General features: G+C 37.7%; 1 protein-coding gene across 1 annotated transcript in view; it reads right to left on the bottom strand.

Moving 5' to 3' along the window:
- Window positions 1-10145: 10145 nt before the first annotated feature.
- LOC139130101 (serine-rich adhesin for platelets-like) overlaps window positions 10146-18230 on the bottom strand; it is a 34840-nt gene continuing 26755 nt past the window's right edge. Inside the window, exons 10-16 of the mRNA XM_070695821.1 lie at window positions 17927-18004; window positions 16910-16978; window positions 16464-16541; window positions 15282-15350; window positions 14541-14930; window positions 13226-13648; window positions 10146-11789 (exon numbers count right to left, since the gene is read on the bottom strand). Of these exons, the coding sequence (XP_070551922.1) occupies window positions 11728-11789; window positions 13226-13648; window positions 14541-14930; window positions 15282-15350; window positions 16464-16541; window positions 16910-16978; window positions 17927-18004 (1169 nt within the window). The 3' untranslated portion in view covers window positions 10146-11727. The remainder of the gene's footprint in view (window positions 11790-13225; window positions 13649-14540; window positions 14931-15281; window positions 15351-16463; window positions 16542-16909; window positions 16979-17926; window positions 18005-18230) is intronic.

Genomic DNA, 18230 nt, shown 5'->3' with positions numbered 1-18230 from the left:
TGCGAAAAACATAGACGATAATCGTTATATTTCACCGCTTAATGCCATCATAGAAGCACAGAGTCGGAGACTCAGTTTCCACATGATCATGTTACATGTAAGTGATATGCAGTCAAAGTACTGACCAAATGGCGGCCCGTCCCTGACCCTATTTTCATGATCAGCGCAGCCAGCTGTAGAATTGGGACAGGGGACCAGAATGCAGCTGTGTATGCCATAGAAGAAGCGACCGCTTGACGAATGTTTTAACCGCCCTTTTCCCAAAATATATATATTGACATTAAACTGGTCCAATAATCATTTTCCAAAGAAATGACTACAACAAACCTCGACTGTATAATTTTACATTATTAATGTTTATGCAGGGTGATATTCTTTTACACATTTTCATAAAAATATTATTTCAAAAACATGGTTTCCGTTTACATCTATGCACTACTGATTAAGAAATAACCCCCGCCGCAGGAGGGTATACACGAGATTTTGGTACAATGCGCGACATATAGCACGAACCGATAGGCGAGTGCTATATGGAGCGAATTGTACCAAAATCGAGTGTATACCCGACTGCGAAGGGAGTTATTGCTATTATATTATATCAACTTGTTGTCTTACTTGGGTATTTTCATCACTCTATAAAGCCCCAAATGCAGAAAACGGACGTCTGAGAGATCGATCGTCAGGAATTCTGCGCCCGAGACCGAGCATTTTTATAAGTTGGGATTACGTACAGGCACACAGTATCCTACGATAAATACGCATTACGTCCATGTCGACGTATTGCATTCTATTCGAATGCAACACGGACACTGCACTATAGTTGTCAAAAAATACCTGCTGCAGTCACACAGAAAATGGGCCAAGAGTTCAAATCAAAAGAAAAAAGTAACATTTTTTTTCGTAAATTAACATGAGAACAATAGTCGTTGCTTTTTTGCACACTAAAAATAGATTTGTCTCTTTCTGTACCGCATACGCGTATACGCCGTATACGGTACACGTCGACCGTCGCGACATTCAGAGGTGGCACAGTGAAGTTACAGGATCTATTTTTGATGGATAATTGTGCCAGAAAACAAAGGAGTTTTGAAATAATCCAGACTTGCGATGACTGCAACTTTGATGAACAGTTGTGCAGAGTGTGTTGCCCGATGCAGGGAGAGCTGGACGCTGACACTGCTCGTTGCATTTCATGTCAAATTTCGTCATTCGCCAGGAGTCATCCCATTGTTATTTTGAACTTCTTGGTGTACATCGTTAGGACACCCCGGTCTGTTACAGCCCAAACTTTGGTAAAGAATATCTGACATACCGTTACAGTGAGGAAGTGTCAATTTGTGTATGAACGAATACTATCTTCATTTTAAAGAGCGGTAGGTAGTAGTAGTAGTATTTATTTATTAAAGTGACATGTGACATCACTAGAAATCATATACATTACTTATAAAAAATTACAATATCTAAAGTGAGTGGTCACCCAGCCCAACGGGCTTATAAGTCACTACGATAGTATAGTATCGGAACCATTGAAATACATGTGGCACTCAAATAAATACAACAAAAATCTATTTAATATCATTTCTGAAATAAAGTGCTACGTTGCCTATGAATGCCCTGACTATATACTTCGCTGTAATTCTAGTATTATTTTCCATTAGGAATACAAGTTTTTGAATGTCGTCATATAAAACAAAATCTTGGTTTGAAAGTCTTAATGTACTATATAAGTGGTCACGAAGGTCATTGTACAAAGGACAGTGAAACATAAAATGTATTTCATCTTCAATTTCATTTGAGGAACACATATGACAGTTACGTCTTTCTACACATTCGCCTCTATATCGGTCAGTTTCGATTAGGAGTGGAAGATACCGAACCGTAATTGAGCAAGTAAAGATCTTTCGGCTCTTGATAAATCTAATAATAAATATTTTCATGTTCCAAAATTAAACTTAACTTTGGCATATGTACGTAATTTTGGCTGTTTTTTTTACAAAGTCAGACCAATTTTTAATACAGTCTGTTTGTTTTTTAAATTCTATATTGTGAATGTTGCAAGGGAAAATATCATATGTCCAAGAACTCAAATATATTGTACATTTCAGATGACCAATTATTAATATTCAATGAGTGGTCCCACAAAAAAAATTTCTTAAAGTTTGTCAATCTACTTTCATCTAAGCAGCACAGACGATTCCATAACCGGGCTTTGTTTACCCAGTGCCTTGTGATACATGTATTCCAACCTGTGTCGCCATTTACTGCTAATATTGGTGCAAATTTATTAACCCCTAGGAAAAATCTCAAAGCCCTGTTCTGCACCGTTTCACACACTTTATACGTATTGTAACCCCAAGCTCCTGAGCAATAGTCTAAGATCGGCACCACACAGACATTATATATTTTTGTGTACGTATTAAAGGGATAGTAGCTGTAACTTTTGAGAATATTTTCACTATTTTTGTTGCATACCGCGAACTATTCACATGAATAAGCATAGTGAATCATGAAGAATCACCTACTAATTGACCTCAGTACGTAACGTGTATCAATTCCTCGTGATAAAGAATGTTGACTAGGTGAATTTCTTGACGGACAGAAATTCAACGATGTTGACACACGAATGCAACGTAATCGACTTTGTACGCATGTGCAAGAGAAGTACCGCACAGTTCAACTCTGGTTCAACATGGCGTCCACACTACAGCGCGCAGCGCAAGCGACCAGTACAGTGGGTCGACCGAACAATGTATCTGTCATTCACATTGACAGCTGGAAATATAACCGACAGTTTGGCAATATCCGATCCTTATCATGTCTAAACAAGGAAGTATATTCACATGTCCACCACTGTGTGGCTATGCGATGTAAAATGTTTATGTTAGCCTTCACAGTCATGACCCTTGAACATTACGAAAATCACTGAAAATTTACAAACGTGAGAGACCAAATTGAGTTGCGGGTAACCGGGTAAAATTTGGTCACTTATGTAGATAAATTCTTCGCATGACTTATAGTTTGCAGTTATGTTGTCTTTTTTCATTTGCGAAATAATCATATTTCTGTAACCATGCATGTACACTTGTGTTGTATGTTGTCATATTCAGTGGTGATGCTCGCGACGGAAGTAAATTTTTATAAGAATCCCCCATAAAAACAAACAAACAATAAACATGCATTTAAAAATAGACTGAAATAGCCAATACTGACGAAAGCGCCTTTCAGAGTGATTAGCCAAAATGCAAACACTTTCGGAAAATAAGCAGATAAAACAGCCCGTACACATCGCGGACGTCGACGGCTGTGGGCTACACTGAACGATCATTGATGGTGTGACCCGGGCCCCGCGCCCGAGCTCGCGAACTGTCACTGCTCACTGTACTTGTTGTGGTCGCTGTCGAAGAAACAACGTGGCATGTTAAAATTTATTGGTTTGATATTTAGGAAACGTAACCAGAGTTAGCAAATGTAATGACTCAACTACAAGTACCACCAAAATTTTGCTCAAAAGATACTGCTGAAATCACTGATGTGTTCAAAACGTCACATCAAAACAAAGGCCCAGCCGCGAGCGCGTCTTACCGCAAGATATTCCCAGCTGTCAATCAACTTGTCAAGTGAAAATATCAACCCGTCAAACTCAAAAGATCGTGGCGCGAAATAGCGAAGTTCACCGCCAAAGCAATTCCAATTTTGACCTCAAAATTTCAAGATCAACCCATTTCTCAGACGTTGTTCAGATATTGTGGTCCTGTCGACTGGCGCGGCCGCGGCCATTCTGTCGTTCATCTTTGGAAAAATTGTAAAATTGTGCGACGATGAACAGCTAGGATTTAAGCTTACCCGAACAGAATATCGATACGCGCCGGGAGAAATAACTTTACTTTATTGCCAATTCCAAAATATAAGTATACAAGGTATACAAAGTATAAATAATAACTAGAAGCATGGCCAAGTAACTAGAAGCATGGCTCGAAAACATTGACTAGGACTTTGTGAATATGCAAGTACTGGAAGTCAAAGAACCGAATTGTGTTTGGGTGTTGTTCAGAAAAAAAATCACATATTCATCAAAATATATTCTCATCGGTGAATTTTTCGTAGGCTACTGGTGTTAGTTTTTTTAAAAGTCCATTCCCCAACTGACCATCGGCTTCTCACACCTCGTACGACGGCACTGGTTGAGACATCTTCTGCACTATCGCCATATTCGTCATCGCCATGCCCCATGTAATTCGTCTTTTTTCTTTGAGAGATAAGCTTATCTAATGCTTCACACGATACAAAGCGTTGCCATACATTTCGTAATCCATGATCGCTGAAACGTGGCTGTGGGTCCATAGCTGTGTGTTTTCGGACAGGATTTCTGACTTTTACACGCTGGTTTTTGACTTTTATGTTATGAACCCCGCTGTGGTAGCGGGGTTAAAAACGTAAAAGTCAAAACAAGCACGTAAAAGTCACATAGGGCCTATCCCGTCCGAAAAAAACACAGCTATGGACCCACAGCAAGCTGAAACGAAGCTTTTCGCAACCTCTCTGAGTGTCGAGAAAATCGCCATAACTTTATCCCCACCACGCAGTAAGATTTCCATGCACGACAATCAAATCCTGTAACTCGGGCAAGATTTCCTTCCCATTCCTAAATGATCTCCGTTGAGGGTGTCACAGGACGAAGGTAAACCTGAGACTTGTTCAAGTCGGTGTATTTTCAAAAAATAAATCATTTGCAAAAGTTCCTCGTGTAAAATTTGGCAGCCAAGGTCAGATTTTCGTAGCGATCGAACGTGTTTTTATTTAGTCTGTGCAGCTATAGCAGTAGTGAGTTAGTTTGTGCCGGGTGAAAGTCCCCTGCATAGCCACTCCCCACTCAACGCGTTCACATAATAGTACTCACACGTTTCACATGAAAACAAACACAAATCATCGCATTCCAAGCGTTCACCCAACTCACACGTTCACAAATCAAGCACTTGAACCAAGTCTAGTAAACCAGTAAGTAAATCCAGAGAATCAGACGTGCTGGCGGCAGGGTCTTTGTTTTTACGTTTTGAATGCATAGTGATTTCAGCAGTAATTCCTGAGGATCATGTGGTCAACGTGCAAACGTACCACCGTCCCTGGAGGGATGGTGAACGTACCTACACAACTGGTGTCCGCTGGCCCGAGTGTAAGCCGTTCCCAATCCCGTTAACTTGAAGTATAGCATCGCATCGTCACCTTTGCATTGAACTAGTTGACTTGTTCGCCGATAAATGACAAAGCAAACTGACCGAATTATGAATGCACTAGGTAACGGAAGTTGGTGGAAAAATGCTCGACGTGTCGGGCTTTTTGACGCGGTGACAGTCGTTTTCGGGCCCTGGCGCTGGCTCGGGCGATGCACCCGGTCTGCCGATGCCGGGACGGCTAATGCCGGGCCTAAATTACCTCTTTTTTACTCTGACCTAATGCATCACCACTTGAAACGTTTCATACTCAAGCAACAGAAAAAAAGAGTTCGAACAAATAGCATTCCAGATTCAAACGAACAGTGGACGTCCATCACAATCAAAACAGATACACATGTTCGTAATTGGATATGAATATGCATTAATTACGACGCTCTCCGTCTCCATTGTTACAGTGATAACGTTTAAAATCCCGCTCTCGCGTGGCTAGTGATATCATCACTCCTAGTGTTCCATACCACGTGATCGCCTAACATTTTGTAAACACAAGCGCCGCGAACTTCGTTTTTATTAACCGTTCGTTATTCACAACCGGGTGTTAGTTTCGACTTATTTCCTTGTCAATCGACAATTAGGAAGGGATAGATATAATCTAGCTTGGTTTTATCATGTGGTCGGGCGGAAAAAATGGTCAAAAGTTACAGCTATTATCCCTTTAAATCCCTTATTACTTAAAAATCTTAATTTCGATATAACTTCACCAAGGGCCCTAATTGCCGATTCGGCAAGAGCTGCTGCTGGTACAGAGAAATCAAGGTGCTCATTAAATAAAACTCCAAGATATTTATATTGTGTAACAAAATCTAAATTGACATTTCCAATGTGAAATTGAAACTCGCTACGACTTCTATTTTTTCTACAAAGTGAACAACTTTAGATTTAAGTGCGTTCGCTGTCAGGCGCCAATTTTTACACCAGACATTAAACTGATCAAGCATCTTTTGCAAGTTCATTTCTGAATCTGAAAACAAATAATATCATCAGCAAAGAGTAGCATATAGTAATTTGATCCACCAATCTTTATCCCACAATCTAAAGTTTGTAAATCACTAACCAAATCATTAATAAACAAAGAAAAAAGAGTTGGTGATAAATTATCTCCTTGTCTAACACCTGTAGTTGTGTGAAATGTAGCCGATAGGTTACCATTGAGACTTATATCTGCATTTGTATCGCTATAAATTGCTTTTATGGAGGAATACATTTTACCATATATACCATTCATCAATAACTTGTAAAGTAAACAATCCCGATCTACAAAATCAAAAGCCTTACGTAGATCAAGAAATGAAGCAAACGTTGGTAGATTCTCATTCATTCTATTGCGAATGATGGTAGTCAGAACATAAATATGGTCTTGACAAGACCTATCCTTTCTAAATCCATTCTATTCCTCTGCTAAAATTTCATTACATTCTAAATAATTTAAAGTCTACAATTCAAAAACGAGCTGTACAATTTCGAGATAGTACTTTGCAGACTGATGCCTCGATAATTTAGAGGTATACGTGGGTCAGATGATGTATCTTTAGGTATGGAAATAATAACAGCCGTTTTCCAAGTGATGGCATGATACCAGTGTCAAAATGTAATTGAACAAATGTACCAGGACCTCTATTGTGTAATATAATCGCAATCATACCAATCCATAATCCAATAACACTAGGTCAAAATTTGTAAGACAATAGTTTTAAACATAGACACAAAACAGCACAGAACAGACAGTAAATAGACGGTACAAACAAAGTCAAATTCATGAAAGAAAGATATATGGACCTCTGGCCAAAAGACCAAGAAGTGATGTGTGTTTATTTTTCAAAACCTCATACGGAATACCATCTATGCCAGCACTTTTACCACTTTTTGCTCTTTTTACAGCCTTGTCTATTTCGTCGTAAATAATATTTCTGTTGAGTTCTTGATTTGGCAGATAAGTCGGACCAGACATATTTTGTTCCATCAATATCTTATGTGTTTTTACTTGATCATGAAACCCAGTATTGAAATCTTGGGAAATTTTGTCCTCATATAAAGGTGAGAACTGTTGACGCCAAGAATCTAGCACTCTATTCGGATCTGTTATGATTTCACCATTTTCATTATACACCTCCATCAAAATTGATTTCTTTAATTTTTTTTTTTTTTTTTTTGGGGGGGGGCTAAGTTTTGAATATGGTTCCAGAACATTTTAGGGTCTTTTGTGGAGACATTCTCATTTCGGCAATTGTACCATTTCTCCAACAACGTTCATAATGCCGTGATTTTTTTATCAAACTTATACTGGGCACGTTTGAAGGCACGAGGCAATTCTTTTTTGAAACGGGAGTTGCCTAATCGACGAGACAAGAACAACTGTTTTTTTTCATGCATGGATTTCCAGAGGGTATTACGCTCATCATTCCAATAAGATTTAGTATGCCGATATCTTTTTAGTTCGTCCAATAAAATGTCGAGATGGCAACAAGGTATCCATTTCTTTGACAATACAACTACATAGTTCTGAGTAAATGCCATCAACACACTGTTGATTTTCACGACAAGTTGTAATATTGTCAATGATACCCATCAATAAACGTCTGGTAATTTCAGAACCCATAAATGATGTAGGAATATCACCAAGTTTGTACCTTTTTGTCCAAATTTACCATTACTCGTGACACGCTCATGAACATCGTAAAGATGACGTGCACAATTCGACCTTGGAATAAAATCAAATATAATGGCGGGATGATCAGGCTGTCTACATCGATTGCCTAACAAGGGTACTAGATTGTTCTCATCTATAACTTGAGACGTAGTTTTGACTCTAAAATTTACACATTCATGAAGACAGTCATGTGACACAGCAAAATAGTCCACTGTGGCCTTACCTCTGGTGGATATCGACGTGTAATTATCATTAAATGATCTGCCTTCCCATTCAAAACGCACATTTTAGAATCAATTAGGAACTCGATGAATGACCGACCATGCTGGTTTACAACTTTGTCCAACATCTGTCTGTCTGGTACGTTATCCATGCCAACAATATTATCATGCGAATTTCCAATACGGGCATTGAGATCCCCGCACAAGATGACAACGTCAATATCATCCGTTGAGTACAGTTTACCAAGAATATGTGCAAAAACACTAGACGCATCTCGTCCCCATGGTGAGTTTTCAGGCGGTAAATAGCATGAATAACAACAAATGTATAATCAGAAAACCTATGTTGAAAGTTTAGTGTTAAAATCCCATCATATTCTTCGTCATAAACTGAAACCAAGTATTCATTGAGTAAAATATTTTTCACAAGAATACCAACACCCCCGAAATTTCTTGGGCATGAATATGAGTACTAGATCTATTAAAGCCATACTACTTATAGTCTTTAATATTTATCGTCGTAGGATATATCGCGTCTCGACTCCCCGCAACATCAAGCATAGTTCACGGTGCGCTATGTCGCCCTAATATTTGTGTGTATCACATCCCAAATGTGCTGCTTCAGAGATGTCTTTTATCATGTATTCCAACTTATTTACACCAAGACGTGAGTTACTTACCCACACTTTATCTGTGTATCAAAGTTCGCCCTTAGGTCTTTGAAACAAAGTGGACTGTTTCGGTTTTTCTCGAGGGTCTATGGTTTAGATAGGTCAGTTCAAATGCACCGACCGGGCAATTTTCGAAACATGCTGGTTTAGGGGTCCGTTTTAATACCACCGCTATCAGTGCTAAAACAGTATTTTAGCACCAGTGCTCTCGTCCAATCAGAATGGTGCATGGTAGCATGATATAATACAATTCATATTTTTGAACATTTTGTTTGATGAGAGAGAATAGTTGAAAGTTTCGTTTATAAAAATTGAGCAAATTTCAACTTTTTCACTTCGGAGCTCAAATTACCGTCAATAATTTCAGTTTTGTGATGTGAAGTGAAATAAAATTTGTTGTGTTAAATAATCTTAGCCAACAAAACTATTTCACTTTAATGGTTTACAGCAATTAAGTGATGATTTGAAGACTACTATATGTAAAGTGATGCTGACATTTATGGGTTATACTGTGCACTCAACATGCTTGTCTTACACGGTGATGAATGGTGGAGAATAATATTATCTAAGTCAATAGGATTTGGGGATTTAGTTTTTATATACGATATGTTACAAGGCCTTCACTATTTATGAAGGTGAACCCCTGATTCCAATTAACATCCAATCATAAGTTTTTTTAGCTTATTACCAATACCAAAAGCGCCTCTACGTATGAGAAGACTTGATAACATTTTGATCATTGATGCAGGCTTATAAAAACATTTAATGCTCAGTAATTTTTTTATCGAATTCGATCTTGTTTGTAAAACAAGTGATATTTTGTGAAATAACGCACTTGCTTTAAAGAAAATAGGTGAGAGAGTCGCCTAAACGTATGCTGCCACTGAAAGGAGGTGTACAAAATCATTTAATTAAAAGTCGATTTCAATTATTGCCACTGCTTAACAGGAATAATTCCTAATTAGCTTGTTTTTCTGTCGCCAGAAGAATACATATCTTTAGCTTTATATTCATCTCAGGAACACATAACTGAAACTCTAGAAGTCTTTATAGTAAAATAAGGAGTGATAAGGCCCTAAGTAATTAGTTTCCTATATTGATATATTTGCAGATCTCCACTATCTTTATACATGTACACTTAATAAACAGCGAACACCTTTGCCATATCACTATATTGCGATACATCTCGAGAGTCAAACATTTAAGGTAACCCCTCTCCTTATCTTGGTCGCTTTTGCCTCATTCACATTCGCTTCATTACATAGAATACTTCAGGTGTGAAAGGCAAGAATGCGAAATGGTTAGAAACAGAAAAATTGTAAAATATATGTTTATGGATTAGCACCGATATTTCAGTATGTAAACATGAAGCCGATCCATATCGAGATATTTATTTGAATTATTTATTCAGTGTTTGGATTCAAAGGTACAGGTAACATCAACAATACCTTTCGTCAGTTCTGATTGAAATATTAATTACAGCAAGCTACAGCCGTGGGAAGATACATTTACGCAACAGTTATTACACAAATTTGAAATGGATAGCACATAAAATACAATCCTCAGTCAAAAACAGACGCAAACTCATGTTATCCAACAATCTTGTTGACATGTCTCATCACAGATCTAGAGCTGTTTTGTTTCTAAATATACATTAAGAAGTTGCAAGAAATGTATTCAAGGTTTGGAATTCAACAACAACAACAACAAAAACAACAACAACAACAACAACAACAACAACAATTAAAAGGCAAAATATTCTAAAACTGCCATTGTATGAAAATTTGCTAGTACAGCTATGTCGAAAGTATATATACTTTCCCATGGGGCTAAGCGTTCATTTTACATCAAAGGAGGTGTACAAAATCATTTAATTAAAAGTCGATTTCAATTATTGCCACTGCTTAACAGGAATAATTCCTAATTAGCTTGTTTTTCTGTCGCCAGAAGAATACATATCTTTAGCTTTATATTCATCTCAGGAACACATAACTGAAACTCTAGAAGTCTTTATAGTAAAAATAAGGAGTGATAAGGCCCTAAGTAATTAGTTTCCTATATTGATATATTTGCAGATCTCCACTATCTTTATACATGTACACTTAATAAACAGCGAACACCTTTGCCATATCACTATATTGCGATACATCTCGAGAGTCAAACATTTAAGGTAACCCCTCTCCTTATCTTGGTCGCTTTTGCCTCATTCACATTCGCTTCGTTACATAGAAGACTTTGACGCAATGCGGTTCCCAATCACTTACAGCTACTCTCAACGGATTTGTGTCAGTCCTTACGGCAACATACCTCGGGCCAACCCTTCCTTCACCAATATTCTGAAGGAATTCGCCGTCTGATGAAAACTGAACAATTCTTCTATTCCATAATCACAGACATAGACGTTATCATCCCCATCAACGTCAATGCCGTAGGGAGTATTTAAGTGACCCGGCCCAGACCCTTTCGAACCTAGTGACTTAATATATTCTCCTTCAGAGTTGAGTAATTGTACGCGATGGTTGTTTTGATCTGATACTAATATTTGATTCTTACTATTGACGACGACTGACCATGGGAAATCGAATTGGCCTTTACTTTTACCATGAGATCCAAAACTTGTTAAAAATTTGCCGTCTTTTGTGTATTTTTTCACACAGTGATTACCACGGTCGTTGACCAGTACATAGCCATCCTTAGACATCGTAATGCCATAAGGGTCTATGTCTCCACCAAATGAGGTTATAACCTCATTATTCTTATCAAAAGCCAAAACTTGCATTTTCCCATGATCAGTTGATAAGTAGATACCATCAGAAGACACAGCAACGTCACGTGGTCTGAACCACCCTTTGTATTTCTCAAAACATTCTTACATTTGCATTCGTTGTTCCAACCCATTATTTGCACCCTTCGATTGCTCTTGTCAGCAATGATCAAGTCACCATTTTCATCAATTGCTATTCCGCTCGGATGGTTGAATCGGCCGTCTTCCTTCCCGGGACCACAATTGTGCCCGATTCTGAAAAAAAATACAGCAAATCTTTGATCGGCTTCGACTGCACGGCGTACGGCACCAAGTCACCTAGCTACAGACAGAACCACCCGAACAAATCCTTACGCTTAATTTGGAAAAGTTTCAAGATAGTATTTACTTTCATGTAGTTTCAAACATGTTAATGTGACCGTTAAGTTGCCACTAAATATTACATGAATTTATCCCTCTTTGGCACCACCAAATAATGCTGCAACATGTAATACCTTCATTTGTTACGCTAGAGTTTTGTCACCATTGGAAACCTATCATGGCCAAATAAGCTTGCAAGATATGCTCGAAGCAATCATAATGAAGCAATGCTCTGTTGCAGAAATACTATGAGGCGTATATTCCATGTACTTTAGTTAATCGTGCTACATAAAACTGAAAATTATAGAGTCATCACTGTCTGGGGGCATTTGACGTATGACAAGCAAGTATGTAGGGCACACATTAACTTGATTTACGCTTATGAGATGATGCAAAAGATAGTAAGACTCAATAAATGAGCTATGCTGCCAGTGGAACGTAGACTGTGTTCACTAAAACAACAATGAAATGACCCTTCCGAAGATGTTGGTACTCTAGACTTTCTTAGAAGAGATTTTCGTCAGGCGACTTGAACACAATATCAATACCATCGCATAAGAGGGTAAGAACACACTTAATTCCCGGGATTTCGGTGAATTCAGCAATAGGTACGGGACAATGAAGTTCGGAAAGGATTGGGTTTACAATATTTTCGTAAAATTTCACATTTTATTGTTTGGAATGTGACACGATTATCTGAAAAGGCCATGTTCAACCTTTAAGTATCCATGGGATTTTTCACCTCTGTGTGGTAACTTTCTTAGGACGCAATGTCATTTCAAAAGTACAGAGTTACGTAAAACATTTTCTGGTACTTGCAGTTTCGGTGGTCCCTGGGCGGAATTGTATTTCCCCGTCTGCATATTAAAAATCATTAACTGTAGACTCATCAATCTGTCATGATTCTCTGTCTACCGACCTTACTATTCATAGGCGTTGATGACACGGAAAATACATTCGATCGTGAAGAATGAAAAGTGTCACTCGTACAACACAATTTTTCAGTGCATCTATTTGTTTGAAATAAATAAAACGCGCTTTTATATAAGTGCCGAACAATTGAGAAAATAAAATACAATATTAAAACAGATGACATCTTGGAATGTAATGATGACTTCTGTGTAATCAGCTGTAATATACGTACATGTTTACATACCCACGTGTATGCCTAGCTCAAAGGAGATAAAAATATCACGTTTTAACATGTAACAGACGGGTCCATATCAGTATTACCTAGCAATACGAGAATGCGACACAAACATAGCCTGTGTGAAAAAATAGTATTTCCACAATTTGTTCCCTATGCAGACAGTAATATATCCACATATTACCTTCTATAGATGTTAACATCGACTTCAGGTTGTCGCATTCTCTGTCACGTTTCTCAAGCTGCTCAATCCTTGCCCTCAGATTGTCCATTTCAATGCTCATATCCATTTTGGATTCATTCTGAAGCGCATGTTCCATAACCAGCCGAACATTCTCAGCTTTGCTGGATTCTAGCCTGGCCCTCATCTTTTCCATTTCGGTCTCTTTCTTTTGCACCTGTTTCATAACCAACTGCTCGTCCTGATTTTCGCTGATTTCAAGCTGGGCGCTCAAATTTTCCATTTCAAAGCCCAGATCCTCCTTGCTGTCTTCCTGCAGTAGCTCCTGCCTAGTCTTTTTCGAACAGTCAGTGATATTTTTCTGTTCCAATTCCTTTTCTTTCTTTTCACTTACGGCAACATCTGTTTCAGTTGATATATCATTTCCTGCATTTGTTGGAAGATAAAATATATTATGGCACTGACTGAGTTATTGTACTGTACGTGGTAAAGAGATTATTCAGATAACGCCATAAGTGACCACGTGTGAATATACTGGTTACTTGGTATGGGTATTCTACCTGTGAATTTCATGCAAACTCCAGAACTTTTATTTACCATTCAACAACGTTCATGGGTACATTTTGAAGCCTTTTTCCTTATTCCTTGTGCTCAGATCATATTAAAATAGCACTTTTGTTTCAAATAATGGCATATAAAATATTCAACGACATAGGTGTTCAAGATAATGCTCCTTCAAATATCTCACAAATTTACTGACTAGAACGTTACATAGTCATATTGTTCACATCAAAAAATGGACGCTTACTATATGCAACAAGTTTTGTGACGTGTATGCCCCATACGATATGTACATTAAATGTGGACTGGTCTGTGAGACATCCTAAAGACGTTTACATCCTGATAGCCACCGAATAAGTAGTTCGGAAGATCCGTCATTCGTAACTTCAACACTCCAGTGATTTTAGCCACGGTACATCCTATTCGCAGTTGGTGTTCAGCATGTATCAGAGTACTGCCGAGCATAGTTTTATTTTACATTGCAAAATCACCAATCAATAAAACATGTCCATTAAGGATCGGACTATGAGGTTCGCGCCATTCATCCATTTACAACTTGAATGTAAATAATGACAGTAAATGTCGAAATATTATAAAACACAATGACAAACAATGACAAATGACATTCTCATTTACATATGACTGTGATTATTTGGCACAGTATTAAAATAATTTGGAATTCGGTGGTATTGATGCATTAAAATAGTGCAAAATTTGAAGGGGGAAATGTGTCTACTATATTTGTGGTAGTATTCACCTGATATGTTTTCCCGCGATGTCAATATGTGAAGAGCTTCTTCGTACTCATTGTAATCGATGATAACCCTCATCGTGATGCAAACAGCGTGAACTTTACTTAACACATCTGGTGTTATCAAGACCTTCTCCACTGATTCACGAAGTTTACCACTTTGATAGCGTTGCCACAAACCTTGCAGGGCTTTCGATGTTTTACATTTAATGTTGTACCTGATGCTCCCCTCTTCGGGATCGCTTACTTCAATGTCGGGGTCATTATCTTTGAGTACCTGTATAGTATTTTTGTGTTCTGCAGATAGCATCTCGGCGCTGGTGTTGTACAGACTGTGAGATACCATAGACATTGTACCACCAGGTTCTGGGATACCACTCGCTACACGAAGTTCCGCTGGGACAGCATGGCCGACAGTATGTAGAAGAGTACATAATTGTCAACATGAGCATTAAAGAAATCTTGTCTCAACTTTTATAATGTGCATTGTTCCCGAAGACGTTTTCATGTTATTGAACTTGGAACATAACTTCATGAAAAACTTATTGCACTGTCTTAAATAAATTGAGTCTTCCTTATTTTTGGAAAGTATCATTGAGTATAGTACGGGCAGGCTAGGAAGACAAAATTTCCAAACTGAATTTCAAGTATGGTTGTTACAAGAGAAAGATGGACAAAATATGCAATTATTTCGTATACCTGAAAGGCCCTGGTCTACAGAACATGTAAAACAAAAGTCTAATTTACCTGTTATGCTAGCATACGTCATCTGTTCAGGATCAATGCTTACTATGGGGGAACTTTCACCACCAGCTACTGTTTTAAACACAAAACTTTCGGTTAGTGTTATTGGAGTTTTAAATGGTTACAATTGCATATACTGTGAGAGTATCAAAGGATATGTATGTCTAAAATGAGTGAACGGTTGTATCACTGCATCTCACTGTCTGGCAGATTTTATTGTTACATTATTTTTATGTCCTTGGTTTTGTTTAAAGGAGGCATATCGTTTTAGTACTTATGATAAGTAGGATAAAACACATCTGGATTACATTGCGATATCAGGGTATCTCGTCATATGTATAATCGAAATTGAAGAAGGGTTGTATTCTTGCACGTAAACCACTTGCCGAGGTCAGAGCCAAAAAGGCTATTAGAATTGTGTTAATCAGTGTATCGGGGAGACATCTGCAGAAAGCATTTACCTTAAAGTTTCCTATCATATTTTTCTATATACAACCTCTGTATTTTTGAACAGAAAAGCAACAAGTGGTCTGACTTTAGCGGAGAAAAACAAATCAAAATGTTGTTATACGTGGTATAGATTATATGAATGTAGGGTTATGAAGGAACCTTAAGATAATCCGTATGTATCATGATGTCAAATAGATTTACTTCTTATCTTGTATTATTTCAATGATGATTTTCGTAACTTATTTAGCACTGTCTAAGGTGTATTATATGGGGTATAAGAGTTAAAAACTACTAAAATTAACGCCTACTAACTAGGAAAAACGCTATAGATTTTGTGATTTTAGAATCTACAAGTTCATAATCTTTACAGTAAATGCTAGTAATCGAAATATCACGTTCAATGTGTATCATCAGCTGTAAAGATTGCATGCATATGAGCAGCAAATCTTTAGATGGCGTTGAAATTGAGCATAACTCGCCGGGTAACGTTATTTGTTTTATTCGCCATAGAGTTACTTGCAGCGATATGGTATTGGTTTCATTCAAGTATTACTGAAGTATTGGGGTAACAAAACACTGGTCATGTGGTTCACTTGTCTTCCCGAAAACGAAGCTAAAATATTGAAATGAATTCCGAAGCTAATTCCTCATCAAGGAATCAGCACAAAGTTAATGATAAGTATGTCTGTTTCCAACCTTATGGAAATAGTAGAATGCAAACTCCGTGTATCTTACTTGGTCTGCCTGCCACCGATGCATTTTCCCCCTCTTTAGTTCCATCATCAGTCGTGGTCTCTGCTACTGCTACGGCAACTGGACGACATGATATTGTACAGTTGTCTTTATAAGAACCAAGTATAATTGATTTGAAGTAACTTTCACTACGATTGCTTTTTAGCAATTACAATAACTAAAGCATACTGAAAGCTTAATAACAGTAGCTTTTACTAAAACACAAGAAAGGTTATAAAAAGCATACCCCAAGAGAAATTGATAACACATTTTAACCATAACTTCAAATGTTGCTCGAAATACATAAAAAACAAGTTGCATGCCCGTATTATTATTCGTGACAATAAACCATGGCAGAAGAATGTTATATCAAATGATAATATTATTTCATCGCCATCAGATGAGAAGTCAAACTCAACGAACAGACATCCATTTGGAATTCAACTCACCCGACTTGCTATCAGATTCTACCTCTTCAGAATGTGTACTTCCACTGGGCGAACGTTCACCACCAACCGCTGTAAAACAAATAGTGCTTCGTTTGTTGCAGTTTATACCATACTAAAGTGACAAGATAAGTGTTGCAAGTGTCATGTTGTTGCCAAAAAATCACATAAATTTGGCGTCACAATGCGGTGAAGATTATTGTATAAACTTGTAAAGGGACCAGTAAACAAACAATGATGATAATAAGCTCATGCAGTTCAAGTTGTATGCCTCTACGTTTTTTTTGTTTGTTTCGTCACGGCAAGTAGCAACTTAAGAATACTTTATACAGCGTCTGTATTTTTGAACAGTAAAGTAACCAGAGGTTTGATCCAAGCGGAGTGAATCAAATGTAGATGTTATAGTGGGTTAGATCATATCCAATGGATGGTTATGAAGTAACAATAAGACTATCGGTATGCATCACGATATGAAATAGGGTATAATTATTCTCTCTATCGCATACATGACGATGTCCGTGCTTATGTGAAACTTTCCAATGGGTAATATATAGGATGAAAGAGTTAAAGTCAGTGAAAAGTAATGCCTAGGGGTAAAACGGTATCATATTAACTTTAATTGCTTTTAGAATCTGCACGTTCATAGTCTCTACAAGGAAATGCGTGCAATCGAATTATTGTGTAAATTATGTGCCATTTGCTGTAAAGATCACATGTAGACGAGTAGCAAATATTTTGATTACGTGCAAAATGTGTATAGCTCGTCTGGCAATGATATTATTTCAATGGCCGTAGCATTGCTTGCAGCGACATGGTATTGGTCTCATTCAATTATGACTGAAGTATGAGAATAACAAAGCACTGGTCATGTGGTTCACTTGTTTTCCCGAAAAGTTAAGCTGAAACATTGGAATAAATTCCGAAGCTAATTCCTCGTCAGGAATCAACACAAAGTTAATGATAGGTATGTCTGTTTCCAATCTTATGGAAATAGGAGAATACAAACTCAATGTGACTTACTTGGTCTGCCTGCCACCAATGCATCTTCCCTCTTTTTAGTTTCATCGTCAGTCGTGGTCTCAGCTACTGCTACGGCAACTATGTAGACAACATGATATTGAACAGTTGTCTTTATAAGAACCAAGTATAATTGATTTGAAGTAACTTTCATTGCGATTGCTTTTAGTAATTACAATGACTGAAGCATATGAAAGTTGAATAACAGTAGCTTTAACTAAAACACGAGAAAGGTTATAATAAACATACCCCCAGAGAAGTTGCTAACACCTTTTAACCCTCCCTTCAAATGTTGCTCGAAATACAT

This window comes from Ptychodera flava, chromosome 3 (assembly GCF_041260155.1).
Source record: "Ptychodera flava strain L36383 chromosome 3, AS_Pfla_20210202, whole genome shotgun sequence".
Lineage (NCBI taxonomy): Eukaryota > Metazoa > Hemichordata > Enteropneusta > Ptychoderidae > Ptychodera > Ptychodera flava.
Note: the sequence above shows the minus strand (reverse complement) of the source record. Positions and strands in the feature narration are given on the sequence as shown.